This window comes from Dufourea novaeangliae, unplaced genomic scaffold (genome assembly GCF_001272555.1).
Source record: "Dufourea novaeangliae isolate 0120121106 unplaced genomic scaffold, ASM127255v1 scaffold144, whole genome shotgun sequence".
Classification (NCBI taxonomy): Eukaryota; Metazoa; Arthropoda; class Insecta; order Hymenoptera; family Halictidae; genus Dufourea; species Dufourea novaeangliae.
In genome coordinates, this window is record NW_015374021.1 from 408102 (window position 1) to 423843 (window position 15742).

At 36.2% G+C, this 15742-nt stretch overlaps 1 protein-coding gene across 1 annotated transcript in view; it reads right to left on the bottom strand.

The window, feature by feature from the left end:
- The window catches only part of LOC107189131 (protein NDNF), a 29648-nt gene extending 22074 nt beyond the window's left edge, over positions 1-7574 (bottom strand). The window contains exon 1 of the mRNA XM_015577604.1: positions 7297-7574. Coding sequence (XP_015433090.1) covers positions 7297-7574 — 278 coding nt within the window. The remainder of the gene's footprint in view (positions 1-7296) is intronic.
- Positions 7575-15742: the final 8168 nt, after the last annotated feature.

A 15742-nucleotide genomic window follows, 5' to 3' on the forward strand; every position in this document is an offset into this window, starting at 1 on the left:
GAGTACCTTAACGTATTAATGTCAAGCTTGTATCCGCGTACAAGGACGAGATTTTAAAATGAGAAATTAAAGATTTTAAGAGAACCCTATTAATGATATTACCTGTCGGCCACACTGAATCGTCTTAAGACACAATGTAAGTACAGATGATGTACCTTTGTCACGCAAAAGAATATTTCGTAAGGATCATATCTCCGTGAAAAATAATCAAAAATATAAAAATGCATATATATTTTAAAAAATAATTTTAATATACTAATACGCTGATACCTAAAAATTGATCCAATCACCACTATTATTTCTTGACATCGCCTCGATATACTTTCAATCATCTTTCAGCATACGAGATTGGTGACGATCGCCGTATGTCCCGTACGTATTTTACGAGGTTTTCTTAAAATTAAGCACACGTTTTCCAGGAAACTTATGTTTTATAAAGGAACAAACATTTTCAATCGGATTTGCATCGTTACTAGGTGAATATTTTCACGTGCCTATGCGATAGGCCTTCCAACGTGCTTCTGCGACATCAAAAGTTTTTGCACAGTTCTTCGTCATTTGACACTATCTTGACATTATTTTGACACTAAACGTCATTACCAAACGTAGTGTTATACTCATAATACTGACTTTCATGTTTTTTTAAGGTACGATTACTTATCCTTTATGTAAAGTTAAGGCGGGATTTTTTTCGAAAAGCTTTACGTAATACCTTATCTTCTCTACTTTCAGTTCCTCGATCTGAGCCTCGATTTGGCAGGCCATCGATATTTTGCACTCGTTATATCATAGCACCCATTTTCTAATGATACCGATGCATACTGTTACTTCTTGGCCGTTTTAAATGGGTACACAGAAACACTACATAGGGTAAACTAACTAGTGAATGACCGAATTGATAAATTTATGGATCTTTGAGATTAATAATTGAATGTATTTATCTATAATAAAAAAAACAGCTATTGTATTTATGGATTTTTGAGATTAATCATTGAATGTATCTAATAACAAAAAAATAGCTGTTGAAATTGCAATTACATTTATTTTTTTTGAAATTTTTATAAAACTAATTATTTATTCTTATCGTAATTGAAACAAAATTTTATATGAAGTGCAAAGCGTGTGAAAGCCCAGTATCTACATTTCCGACATATTTTTAATAAGAATTGTATTTATTAATGTTTACTTAATACGCTAAACTACAAATATGGGATATTAAAAGTGCAACTGCACTACATTTATAAATATAAAATAATTTTAAATTTATAATGTACATTACTTTGCCTAATGGTCATTCACTGGTATGCAGTCAGTTACTGTTTCGTTTACTCTACTTCGAGACGTTTCGTGTAAATAGCACACATGTAAGAAAACGTCCGTTCGTCACAAGGACACAACCAATACTGACCACCTAATTTCAAAATGTATTAAAGGATTTTACTACCTGCTTTCCTTACCTGCGTTCTTTACCTAGACGTAATTACGGATACGCTTATGTGCGACAGTGCTAAATACGGTCGATCATTCATATTTTACAATGCAAAATCCGTTGCTATTTATATATCAGCCCTTGAAAGAATTAGTGGTGTAAGTCAATAAATATACTTTTGAGGTACTTAGAGATTTAGAAAAGAATCATGTAAGATTTCCCCTGAATCGATTCACTCGTATGATTACATCTGGATATACTGATTATACTTGTATATGATCATTATGTGTACGATGACATCATAATTGAGTATGATGATTATATTGAGTATAGTGAGTGTATCCGGATAATGATATTGATGTATGTAGATCAATATTAACTTATATTGAGATGATATAGGGTAAACTCTGCTTAGTCGAAAACATTTTGACCTGCGTTACGAAAAGTTGGGGATTAATTAAAGAAAGCGTACACATCGGTTTCAAAAAATGATATAACATTTATTTAAAAAAAAAAAAAATGTAATACACCCAAAACAAACTGCGAAAGGTCTATAAAGTCATTCGCCTTTTACATAAGTAAAGTTGAAATTAAAAATTGTTTTTCACTATTTCTATATTAATACTTAGTGTAATCTCCATTTTTCTTGTAATGGAAATACAAAACAGATACGACGGAGCAATAAAATTGGTGGTATTGTGAAAATACACTAGCCGAAATTTCTATAAAGTCTTCTTCATTTTCAAAGATATTTTCAAAATACCATCAATTTTATTGCTCCAGCGTGTCTGTTTTTGTATTTTCACTGAAATAAAATGGAGGTACGCTGTCTTTAATTAATCCCAAAATGCTAGCAAACACAAATTTTTCATTGGTATGGAATAATTATAAGAAATCATCAAAAAAACATGGTGACTTTATACTTTATAGAAATTTCATAGTGTACACTTTAATTGTTTTTTCCCCTCATATTTATTTGCTTACTCCACACTACTCACACTTCGTTCTAGAAATTATTTTCTGATTATTTGTCTACTTTATAATATTTGTACTTATTATACACAGTGTTAATAGAATGTGTGAAACACTTTCACAGGGTGGATTCTACATAACAAACTAAGACGAAAACCAAGAATGACGAAATTGCGTTCAAGGCATCGTTTCCGAGTCACTGATTGTTGAAAATACGAGCGAAATACGCGTGAAATACGTCTGAACCGACGGGTTATACTAACACGAAAGGCGCGTTCTTTAACTGTTTCACGAGTTGATTTCATTCGTCTCATTTTATTTAAAAATCTCAATATATTAGCTGGGAATCGGCTATTCAAGTAGTATCGTTCATCTATTTCGCCCGCATTTTCAACAATTGAAGAGTACTTGTACAAAAACAGTGTAATTGCTAACAATCATATTTTTCAGGGGGAAAAAAGTTATCTGACTAAATTATTTACAAAATTCGATTTCTTTTTATTGCTAAGTGTGCTAAGAATACAATAATCCAAATGCATCCCAAGATTTTCTGATGTTTTGCATCAATGTAATTCAAATTTATGAAAAAGAAAATTGTATTTGTAGAAAACTCTGTATGTACCTGTTAGGTGTAAAGAAAACTCAATGTACCGTACATTTAAATTTGCAAATACTCTAAGTGTCGATCCTGTTTGTTTCCAGATTACTTCTATAGAAAATCAAAAGTATGACGCTTGATTGGTACTGCCAGTGTTGTCTACAGAAGCGACGTTGAAGGTACCAATGTTGCCATTGTTTTAGCACTATTGCTAACTATTTACAAAGCTAAACTGTGTTTACATTGTATACTACAATATTCCCATTGAGACGTAGAACATTTTCCAATAAAAAAACGAAATGTCTCAATTTTGGCATTTACAGTATTTTTTATTAGGGCTGTTACGAATATTCGAATATTCGAGTAGCAATAGAATTCGAATTTGATATTCGAATAGTTCGAATATCCGAATACTTACAGCTCTATTTTCTACAAGGTTTCCTCACCTAATAACTCGGAAACGAACCCTCAAATGCAATTTCGTCATTCAATATCGACTCACTTTAACACATAGAATCCATCGTGTGTGAAAGTGACCCACATTTTTAGCAACAACCTGTCTCTCAAATCCTGAATCATATTAAACTTCACATGTAATTACACTTTCCATATCCATCTCACCTGATTTCCCCTTTAGGGGTGTCGAGGTGGTGGTGGCGGTGGTGGTATTATCCGGTGACAGAGCAACGAGTCGAATTGCATTTGCAAAATCCGCGCCGCGGTTGATGAAACACGGCACGGGGTGCGTGACGTTCCCGTGTAAACGTTCGCGGCTCCGTGGGACTCTGGTACACGTGCATGGTAAACAAGCCGCTACGGCGCAAACGAAATTCCCGCGAATTGTTTCTATAGTTCGACGAAAAGTGAATGCACCTTTCTTGCGATTCGTTTAATTTTAGAACGAACTAACGATAAGCGTAACCCGGCTCCCGAGGGGAAAAACAGCATTTGGTCAATGTGAACCGTGACGGTAACACACCAATCTCAAGGGAAATAAAGATGGGAAATTGAATTGAATTATACTTGTTAAATTGCGAGAAACACAACAAGATCTCGGTACTAGAAAGTCTGGTCAGAGGGCGTTTCTTTTAAGGCCTCTTTCCCCTTTAAGATTGACAAAATGGTGACACTTGGGAAATTTTTTTAAAAGAAAGCAAATCAGATGTGGTAAAAAAGCCTCCTGGCCTTTATATTAACAAAAATTGTTATTTCAATATTCCTGCATTATAAGTGTCGCTAATCGTGTTCATCCGAAATTGCACTGGTATATAAACGGTGCCCATTATAACGTAAAAAGTTTTTTTAATTGAATCAGCTATCTCATGCCCTACTAACGAAAATTTTGAATGGTAATATCTTTTGTTATTCACAATAATAGACGTATAATTTCCTCTGTTTTGCATGTCTTTGTTAAAATTTATACCGAATGCGGCCATTTTATTTTTTTCGACTTCATGATAGGTCGTACCATAGACATTGGAGTAACACAAAATAAATTTTCTTTAATTTTGATTTTTGACTTCCCTACATCGAGATATCGTGGACACCGTTTGTACAATACAATTTTGGATCAACACGATTAGCGCCACCCACAATTTGTCACGCTGCACAAATATTAAAACAAAATTTTTGTTTTATTTTTTTTTCAATGTATAATAAATAAAGGCTAGGAAGTTTTTTTAATCACATCTTCTTTGTATTCTTTAAAGAAAATTCCTAAATATCACCTTCTTTTCGGCGGATTTAGGGGGGAAAGGGACCTTAACTTATTAATTTTATGAAGTTTCTGGCTTCTTTCCGTATCCACATTCTGTACTTTACGTTCATTGCTTTTGTATGTTATAATCATCGTTAATTATGCAGTTACTATCTCAACTTTATGCGCTATTTATACAGGGTGTACAAAAAATGGTCCAAGTACTCAGCAAGTGGAGTAAGAAATGTCTATCGAAGTTTATTATTACATTTGTTACAGATATTCGATGTGTCTATCTTTCATTTCAATACATAAATTACATTTACGGATCAGAGATCGACGTACATTTTCAGATATTCCTTCCGTATCTCGTATTCTCTGTCGTACAATGACGAACTAAAGTAGTACTAATCCAATTTTTCTGTTTTCATTCAATATTTTTCGAAGTGACTCACTCACGACATCGAACACTGGTAAATATAAAAGATGATTTTACATCGGAAGGTATTTTATTTCAGAACCTATATCAATTAGACATTTTCCACGCCATTTGGTGAGTGGGTACTGCTTCTGACGTGTTAGACTCTTTCTTTTGAACACCCTGTATGCATTACCTTTATTCATTCTTATGCGAGGGTTATAAGCACGTTAATAGTTGTAAATAAAAAATTGCCATGAATATTTATAATTAGTTAAAATTTTTGAAGGATTAACTTGGAATAAGTAGAATTGTTACAATTATGTAGAATTTTACTTTCTGTGTTAGTTTCGGTAAAATGAAAATAATCTGAAACTATATTAAATTCGATTGAACTGTAACTATAAGCCCATAAACATCCGTGGTCTATTTGACAGAAAAGAGCTTTGCCAAATGATTCGTTTCTGTTTTAGCATAACAATAATATAAAGTGTTACTTACAAACTAGGTCACTAGCGCACTGATTGCGAGACCAATCTACACGATAATTCTATTACTTATTTAAAATTCCTTAAATATCTGTTCTGTCATTCTATAATACTATATTCAGCTACATTCAGGATTTTTGTCTAAGAAGATCAACAATTTTATACTATTTTTATCCAGGAAAAAATAAAAGAATTGCATTTTTCACAGTTAATTAGAATAGTGTACATTTTCACTTGTTATAGTATGTATTATAGTACACATATTTTTGATGATTTTATTTAATATTGTCATCATAGTCAAAGTTGATATTATTTCGAATTGTTGTATGTAAATTGCGGGTATTCATTATTAAATGAAAGAGTGCAGTATTTCATTGGTTTATCAAATAACATAACAAAAATATTTATAACCCCTAATTTTGTATCGTATGTATACAGTATATGTATATATATTTTCGATGATATCATGGAATGTCCTCACCACCGCAAAATAAAGTTGACTTCGTGTCTGACATTAAAGATTGATATATATATATATATTAGTTTCAGAATGAAAGTTCTGTCACCCATATATGGGTGGCACGACAGTCAACGCGCTAGAATGTAAAAGATAATTGTCTAATCGTACCCGTGACTTCTTAGATACATTAATCATCCTGATTTATCTGAACACTCAATGGTCACAACTGTAATACATTCTCGAGAATGTAATCCTGATCTATGATGTCTGTTATATGTGTCTGACCAGAGTATCCAGCATTCCAAATGAATTGAAACGTACTCTCTACATTGCATGAATGCGAAATAGTACATCATGTAAGGAGGTCAGAGATATATTGTTCAAATTAGAAAAATATAAATCAAACCATATGTATCCGGCGTTTAATTGTTTCGTGTACTCAGTAACAAGTCGATTTAATTTTCGTCTTATTGTATCGAACTGCAGGATCGTTCAACTTTACATAAAAGATATGTGGAATTGAAAGTGCAGAGATTCGTGTAGCGATTCATTTTAGTGCTGTCTCATATGACTCTCTAAATTTTAAGAAATTCTCCTGAGCCTTACATGATTCTGCACTACGAAAAAAATCGCTAAGATGCGATTTACCGAATCCTCTAATGACGTAATGTCCCCTCACTCACGGTTGAAGTTAACTAATCCCAATTGGCGAGATCAATATAAATCATTGATCGTAAATCGATCTCTAGGTGGATGAGTCGATCAATAGAAAAGCAAAGGGTAGCTGTATTGGGTAACCATAAATCTGATCAAGGAACAACAAGTGATACTCGTGTATTTGTCGTTCAGAAACGATACTGGCCAATTATCGATCTAATTGAATAACACCTATTCTTCTCTTGTACCTTCGAAGCTCAACGAATTCTAATTAACGAGTTCTGTCCAAGAACCTACAGATCTAGTCACAGGAATTTAGAAGGAGAAACATCAATCCGATAGACGAATAACTAATAACAAGTGGTATTCCCATATTCGTCATTCATAAACAATGCTGGACAATTTTCGATCTAATCGAATAAAACCTATCTCTTTTGTACCTTCAAAGCTAAACGAATCCTAATTAGCGACTTCTGTCCAAGGACCTATAGATCTAATTACAAGAATTTGACCGATCGTGAACCGATTCCACGATGGATGTAGTCGCGAAACGGAAACGTGCAGGTTGGTGTACTCACTGAGACACATTGCCGGGTCGTAGGGTGGCCGGTATCTGGTACTCGGGGTGCAGTACACCGGTCCTGTTGAACTCCTGCACCCTCGTGGGCTTCTCAGCGCCGAACGGCCGTGGACTGCCGATCGTTCTGTATCCCTGGTGTTGGGTGAACTGCTGTAACTGTTGTAGCTGTGACTGTTGCTGCGACAGCCCCTCGCAGAACGCGCAACCGGTGCCCCTGTCGGCGAACACTGACACGCATGCGAGAAGGAAACCGATTTGGCAGCAGTGACGGAGCATGACGGCCGATATCTGTCTGTCTTTCTCACGGCTGGTAGCGATCAGGTGGAAGTGGACAACGACTACGCTGACAACGACGACGACGATGATGACGCCCGGCGACGTCTGTCGTCCAGTGGCGAACGAGTTCGACTGTGTGCCCGTGAACGGTAGACGGTGTGTGCCAGTCAGCGGAGGAGCGAGGCTGCCGCTTGGGAAACCACGCTGAGACGAAACGAAATAACCCCTCTTCGCTTCCTACCGAGGCGACTTCGTGTTTGCCCCATCTTCTGGAAGGAACCCTGCCTCCTCCCTCCCACCACCACCTTCCTAGGCTCCCTCCCTCCAGCTCCCTGGCCGCCTTTCCCTTACTCTCAACCCTGCCTGGTCCCCCAACAAGCGATCAAACAAGCGTGTGCACTCGTTGTTACGTTTTGCCCGTGCATGTGCCGCCGCCGCCGCCAGCCGCCACCGCCGTCGTCGGCCGGACCACGTGTACGTAGGTGACCCTGATTCGAGGGAATTTTCGGAGAAGGTTCGCAGGGTTGGAGAAGTAGGGAGGGCTTCCACGGGCGATCGTGTGCCGTCCCGATTACACCCTCTGTCGTTCCCTCGGACACAGGGACGACGACGGTTTTGGCATTGCCGTTGGAATTGGGAACCGATGATTTCGTCACTCGGTGGACGATGACGAGGGTGATGCTCTGGAAATGAAATTGGTGTTCATAAGCAATGAAGACGTTTGAAAATTCAGCAAGACTTCGATTAGCCGTGGTCGCAATTAACCAGGGTCTGGTACTCACTGATAACAAACGATCATCTGTTACGATTCTCTTTCGTTTCTACGGAATCCCTCTTAAATTAGTACTTGTGAACTAATAAATAATAATGCATCATTACAATGTATGATCAAATTATTATGGACATTTCGAAGTACCACTCATCAATCAAACTTTTTACCGTTTATATTCATTATGTTGTGAAGAAATTCAGTTAGGTTGTCATATGTCAGTAAAAACATAACAACATGTTTTGCAATAAAAAAGGTACTATTATAAGGTTATTTTCAATTTCGTTCTTGATTAAAATTCAAATGTTTTTACTGACATATGACAACCTAACTGAATTTCTTCACAACATAATGAATATAAACGGTATAAAGTTTGATTTAGAAGTATATTAATTCGAGGCTGTATGACAACAGGCAATACGAGGTACGAAACGAATATTTCAAAGTGTATGTCGATTTATGATCCGTAGACGTAAGTTTTGTATGTGTAGAAACTATGTCGATTAGACATTTTTTACTCCTGTAGAGTAGTGTAGAAGTCTTACACCGTTTGTTTCTTTATCAGCCTCTGTATCGGTATTGTTGCTTATATTCTATTTGTATCAGAAATAACATTAATCCTCTCGATACTATGGATTACTATAGTCATCTGTGTACCAAAAAACGAACCTATATGGAAAACTACATACAGTTGCTCGCCGTGAAGTAACCATATTAAACTATTAACTTGTTATTAAACTGTTGAAGTGTCAGGTGTACCAATAAGTAATCCACTATTCCTTTTGTAAAAAAAGGGGTAATTTAATTTAAAGTTAAAACATTTTCCTGTTCGTTTTCTTCTTCCGAAAATAAAAATGAGTGTGTATTGAAACACGAGGACAAATATCACTAAAACGGCATTAACTATTGATTTCCAAGAAAATAAACATACAATTCAATAAAAGATAGTGGATTATTTATTAGTACATCTAATAGATTAAATATTAAATTTCAATACAATTACGTTTCTATCGAATGTTTGTTTTCTTATTTTAAGATTCTTACAATTTAACCCTTTGAACGCGAACTATCCGGAAAAAGGACGCTCGCTGTGCAACATGTTACGATGTTTTTTGTTAATACTTTAAAGAACAACCAATTGTTTGTATAAATTATATAAAATATAATAACTGCAGGTATCACAGAAGGAGCACGCGATGGATGCAAAGCATCGATAGATTTAATAATGATCATTTCCGAATCTCTTGTTAGAACGAATGAAGAACGCATGAAATCGCTGTTCGTAGTCAAAGGGTTAATACCTAAACGTACGTAGAAGTATGGCCAACTTTTATATCGCTCTGAACCACTCATGCATAACTGTAAAACCACCCTAATATTTGCAATTCTTATATACTGCGGTTAAAATGAAAACGGACCAGGTATGCCATGTCTGAAATCGTGTTGAGAAATAACATTTCTCCAGAAAAGGATAGACTATATTCCCTAGAAAAAGAGTGGTTTATTTTTATTTTAACCGGAATAGATAAGCATTGAAAATCTTAGTGTGGTTTTATAGTTACGCCACGCAGTGCAGCTTCTTTAGACAAAACGAGTATTTTCTATCGTTTGTCAGTGTTCAGCTAGAGATCGTTTTCCATCAAAAAATTTTCTAGGTTGACGGAATTTAGGTTTTTATATGTAATTATAGTTATTCCATGCGGAGAAAAGTATCCAACATTCGGTGACTGCGATGCAAGTTTTTGTATCAAAGGGTTAAGAGGAGGATCGAGAGCTGATGGTGATCGGGGTAGTAGGAGAGAGAAAGTTTCGTCTCTCCGCTGTACACCTTTCCTTCGGTGGATCCGTGATTACAGGGCCGAGCGTGTATTAAATTCACACGAGTAAAGTCGATCGTTGAGGTGCTTGACGGATTTTTTTTTTTTATATTTACCGATGAAGTGGAGAAACAGCTAATTCTTATACCAATAATCAGAATTTTCGACCATTTTCGGATAACTGTGTGTACACCAATCGTGTCTGGGCGGGTAAATCAAACATGCATCAACGATTTCTGGTTCCATACTTCACCTTCAACACCCTTTCGACCTTTTTTCAGTGTACCAAATACTGTTATAAGAGAGTCGAAGAAAAATGAACTCTTTCCTTCCCAATGTTGCCATGTGACTATGTATTCTAAATTACCAAATAAAATATTAGTATCATATATTTTTTCATATTTGGGGTATTCCACGCGATATCAGACATCTTTTGGAGTAACATTTCAGATTTTGTTGACACTTGGATATGTTGTAGTTTTTAGCGATATACATATAAACGTATTTCGAAGGATTTTCTACAGCTGTTTGAACTACAGTGTCAACCTTTCTTCAATAAATGATAACTATTGAAATAATAAACCGATCAAAGTGAGCTCTATGGGTGCTTATAGAGGAGACATAAGAGTACGTAATAAAAATTATTTCAGTTCAAAATAAATATGTTTTAACCATATATTTTGCAATTGTTTTAAAGAAATGCAATATTCTAATAGCGTGGCACTATTGAAAAAATTGAAAAAAAATTGAGGATATACCTAATCCTTTTTGTTCTCTTTATGGACAAGTTTTGAAAAATATGAAGGCTCCAAAATTGGCCATATGAAAATTAAATGTACACGTAGCGTTAACTTAGAAAAACCCATCAAAGTTGCGAGAACCGCAATTTGTGACTAATACGAAAACATATTTATAAGGTGTGAAAGTTGTCCATTAATGTAAATTAATAAATCAATAAATTCGAACGAAACATCTTTTATTCTGTGTAATTTACCCGTAAAATTTTGGTATACCTTTTTGATGGAGCGTATAAATACGTTTGAAGTTTTGATACATAAAACTTGCTGCATACATTTTTATTCTGTAAATTGAAACCACTGTAAGGTTGTTAAAATAATGGGCATCCAATTACGGTTTTGCGATATTTCAAAATAGGAACATGACAAATTAAACGGAAATTGTTAATAGGTACTCATTTACCCGGTTAATGACATACAGGTTAAGGAAAAAACATTCGCTATGTAGTAGCGTGATTTTTCCGATAGTAATGCAGTAAAGGGATGACAGTGACAGTCATATTAATCGTTTAGTGTCCCGTGAGAGTTTAGAAATTTAAGGCTATAATATAGATTCAACACATTATTAAGAGGTTGCGTTTTTCGGTTTCGTGGAAGCGAAATATTGAATTCGAGACAGAAATAGTAAATTCGTTATTGATACACTAAATAATATGAAATTATAAAATTCTTAAAGAAAAAAAATGGTAACATATGTAATATTTGAATTACGGAGTTACGACTGATCGGGCAATCAATATCAAGAGGATATTATTAACAACCGAAAAAAAATTATATAAACAAGAAAAATGAACAAGAAGTGATGTATATGGATCTTCAGTGTATACCAAAAAAGGCAATAAGCACGATATTGCACATGTATTTGACCCCGATACTTTCCATAAGTAGAATAGGTCAGTCGACTTTCTACGATTCGACAAGAGTATGATGACACGTGTTCGATATGTATAAGAATATTCGATTACCTATCATTCATATGAATATTCGATTACCTATCATTCATATGAATATTCGGTTACTATCACGTTATGGTAAACGTGCTTTGTAAACGAGAGAAAACATAATTATCAGATACAATCATTAGACGTTATACTCGATCATTCTTTTTCAATCTCAAGTACTTTCTCAGTTTATGCGCGAAGTATACAGACATTAAGTATGTTTATCAACATTGAAAAAGTTCATTAGGAGTAACGATGCATTCGTGACAGCAATAATCTAAGTCATTGTTATAAAAAAAAAAATGATTTAGAAAACTTGAGAAGGTAGAATAGAATCTGAATAAAATAACTAAATCTGTATTAATGATACATATTTTAAATTTCTCGAACACTTCAAAAAGCATCTTATACAGGGTGTGTTAAGATATTGGGACGGGTTATATGATAAAACTCACACCTCAAACTTAGTAAGAGACAAAGAAAAATTGAATGGTATAATTAAAGTGCAACGATGCACCTGAAAAATGCATATTTTTTTACTCGTATCAATTTCTTGGGATATTCTGCGTAAAATAGTATTAAGGTACAATGCTAGGGAAAACAAAATTTCGTGAGCTTTCACAGATTTTGTATAAGTCGTGTACTCACTTTATTAAAGATGTTCAAACGTTCCGTCTTCACATTTTAAGCACTTTATATGTTTTTTTTCCTTTTTTTCATAATTTTACTCAATTAAACGTGGAAATTCAAATGTTTATGGGTTATTCCACGCCAAGTGGATCACTTTTGTACACGATGTCTAGGATTTTGCTGAAATTGATTGAAATATGTTATACTTTATGTGAAAATAGGAAGGGATTAAGTCATCATTTTGCTGATTTTGAAATTGTTTAAAAATACATAACCTCAAAGTTGGTAATTTTCAACGATTTTTACGAAAATTACCATCACAAAAGAATTTTTATCTCCGCAACTACTAAAGAGACGAATTTTATTCTTTGAAGAAGATTTATCTCTCTATCACATTTCTATCAAAAGTTCTACGATTTTGATACAAAAAAAGCAGTTTGCTCCACTGCGCGCCGCAGCTCGCTTACCTGAATCGCAAGACGTTGTGTGCCCGCGCATTAAAAAAATGGATTTTAAAAAGAAAAGATATCAGAATGCTCCAGCCACCTTATGGGTGAACTGAAGTAACCACCTAAATACTTATGGGGATACGATTGACTTATGAAGGTTCAATATCCATATTGTATCAGACTGGACAATTAAAATTTACACGTCTAACTACAACAGAATATGGAACCCGTCCTTCCCATTCAAAACCCTTCTGTTACCATATCTGCGTGTCCATTCAGTCTAAAAACAAAATTCTTTCGCGTATCTGAAGATACGTAATGTGCAATAAATGTCTTTTAATAGATTTCCCATATACTACATTATTTTCACATTAGAAAATTGCTAAAAGTAGCTCATATTTTTAGGCTCTAAAGTGGGCTAACCCATTAAACGAGTCCCGAAGCATCAGCTACAGAGAACAGTCGCCATTGACCCGACTGCCTCAGAGCACACAGGTACCAATTCCACATCTGTGTCTTCAAGAGGAGACCAAAGAAAAGAATGATAACACGAAAAAGATGAAGAAACAAATGAAACAGAGGGAAAATTCACGAAATGGTGGGCTATCTATGCCGAGATAGTACCCAGGGTGGCATAGATAAGAAACAGCTAATTATTGACTCCGCGAGCGCGCTCCAGAGAGAAAGAGAGAGAGAGAGAGAGAGAGAGAGAGAGAGAGAGAGAGAGAGAGAGAGAGAACGAGAGACGTCGAGCTGCATCGGGGCTGCATAAGGCAAAACAAGACGGATGGACGGTTGCGGAGCGGGATTAAACGGGACCTTCCTGTTTCGTCGGGGCGCGAGGAAAGAAGGAGCCGATATGGCGCGAAGATCGTGCAGAAAGGGAAGTTATATACGGTACGCCTCGCTCTGTATCTTGGACCAACCATGGTACGATGATGACTGCAGGTCTGGCGGGTGGCAGGCCAATAAATCATGGCCCGCAGTGTGGGAACTTCTGTCTATATGCTCTTGCCCTGCGTGTATAAGGAGAGAGGGGTTGGGGAGAAAGGGGTATATACGCCATCGGTAAAACCTTTACTCCGGTGAGACGATCGCAGGGTGACCGTACGTCCTACGTGCATATAACTCTTTCTTTCTGTTTCTCTCTTCTGCTCTCTTTCTCTCCCTCCCTCCCCACGTGTGTCGGTTCGCCTTCGGGTTCCACGCCATTCGTCGCCTCTTTGCACGCTCCGGGGCCCCTGTGAGACCGCGGCGCGCACCAGTAGCGAACACCGAGAAGAAGGACACGGCCGGCGAACACACGCGTGGCCCCCACATTCGCGGTGTATAGGTGTTGTTCCATCGATACGAACGCAACCGTGTTTTAGGGACTTCTGCCACGATTAGTTTATGACGTGGACACCTGGAACACCGGTATATTGGGTGATTAAGTGTCAAACTTGAGAAGTAGAACGTAACATCTTCATTTTAGCGATTCGAGCTAAGTGAGCCGATGCGGTTGGGTATGGAGACATTGGATATCGATGCTGGATCATAGATGGATACTTTGAGATTGGTCAGATTCTGCTATGTGTCTCAGCTGATCCACCTTCGATTCTGGTCTTCCATGTGAGTCGTTGGTGAGGCTGAAATTCCCATCTTCGAATTTTTTTGAATCAATTGCTCAGCGTGGCTTTAGCAGCGAATCCTTCACCGAACACAGTGTTGACATTACGGGCTATCTTTGACACTATTTGTTCCATGGCGGAACTACTGTTTATAAACCACACAAATTTCAGATTTTTTCATAGTTCTACGAAAATAGGTCGACTAATAAGACTAATTAGGATATTTTAACAGATAAATATGACTTATGAAACTTTCGAAATGATCTAACCTGATATTGTAATTTGGCGACAAACAAGAGATAATGAATGTCAGAGTTTGCGTTTTGAAATTTGTCAAATTTTATACTTAACGACCCATTGATTTCGAAGCAACACGGAAAATCTTATCGTGAATCTGCAGCGATTTGGAAATCGTTTTAACAATTCCTGAAGCCTCTCAGGCCACGTGTGTACATTAACGGTATATCGTTCATGGCGCGGTCACGATAAAAATTACTCATTCTAAACCCATCGGTGAATCGAGCGTAGTCGGTGACCTGACCGGATGTTGATCTGCCGGGAAAAATTGACGGGAATCAGTGCATCCCCAGATTGTATGTGAAATGTATGTTTTAAGAATCTACAGTGTGATAGGCCGTAAGATGGCCGATCTGTTGACTACGCATCCGAACCTTGAACATTAACCAATACACAGTAAATCGTCGTTGAGTGTTCGAAGGCTCCTCGGCAATGAACACTAAATCTTTCATAAACTAATGGTTGTATACGGTTGAAACAAATATCATTGGCTTCAGAATTCGAAGGTCTATCACTGTGCTAAACCTCATTAAAAATTAGCGTTACACCTGGGGACCTCTCCATGTCAGTGTGGAAGAGCCTTCGAACACTCATCGAGGATTTACTGTATAAAGTGTCCTGTATATAATATACTAAAATATGCGAAAACGTTCATCTAAAAGCTGAGCCACTCTCTACCAGCATTAAAGAATTCGTTTCTTGGTATTGTCAATAATTAATTAATATTACTGTATTGTTTATTTTTATTTCGATGTACGTCCTTCTCTTGTTATGATGACTTTGTACTAAAAGGTATTTATCCCGTCAATAAATAAATAAATAAATAAATAAATTTCGATCACGTGTCATAAAGATACA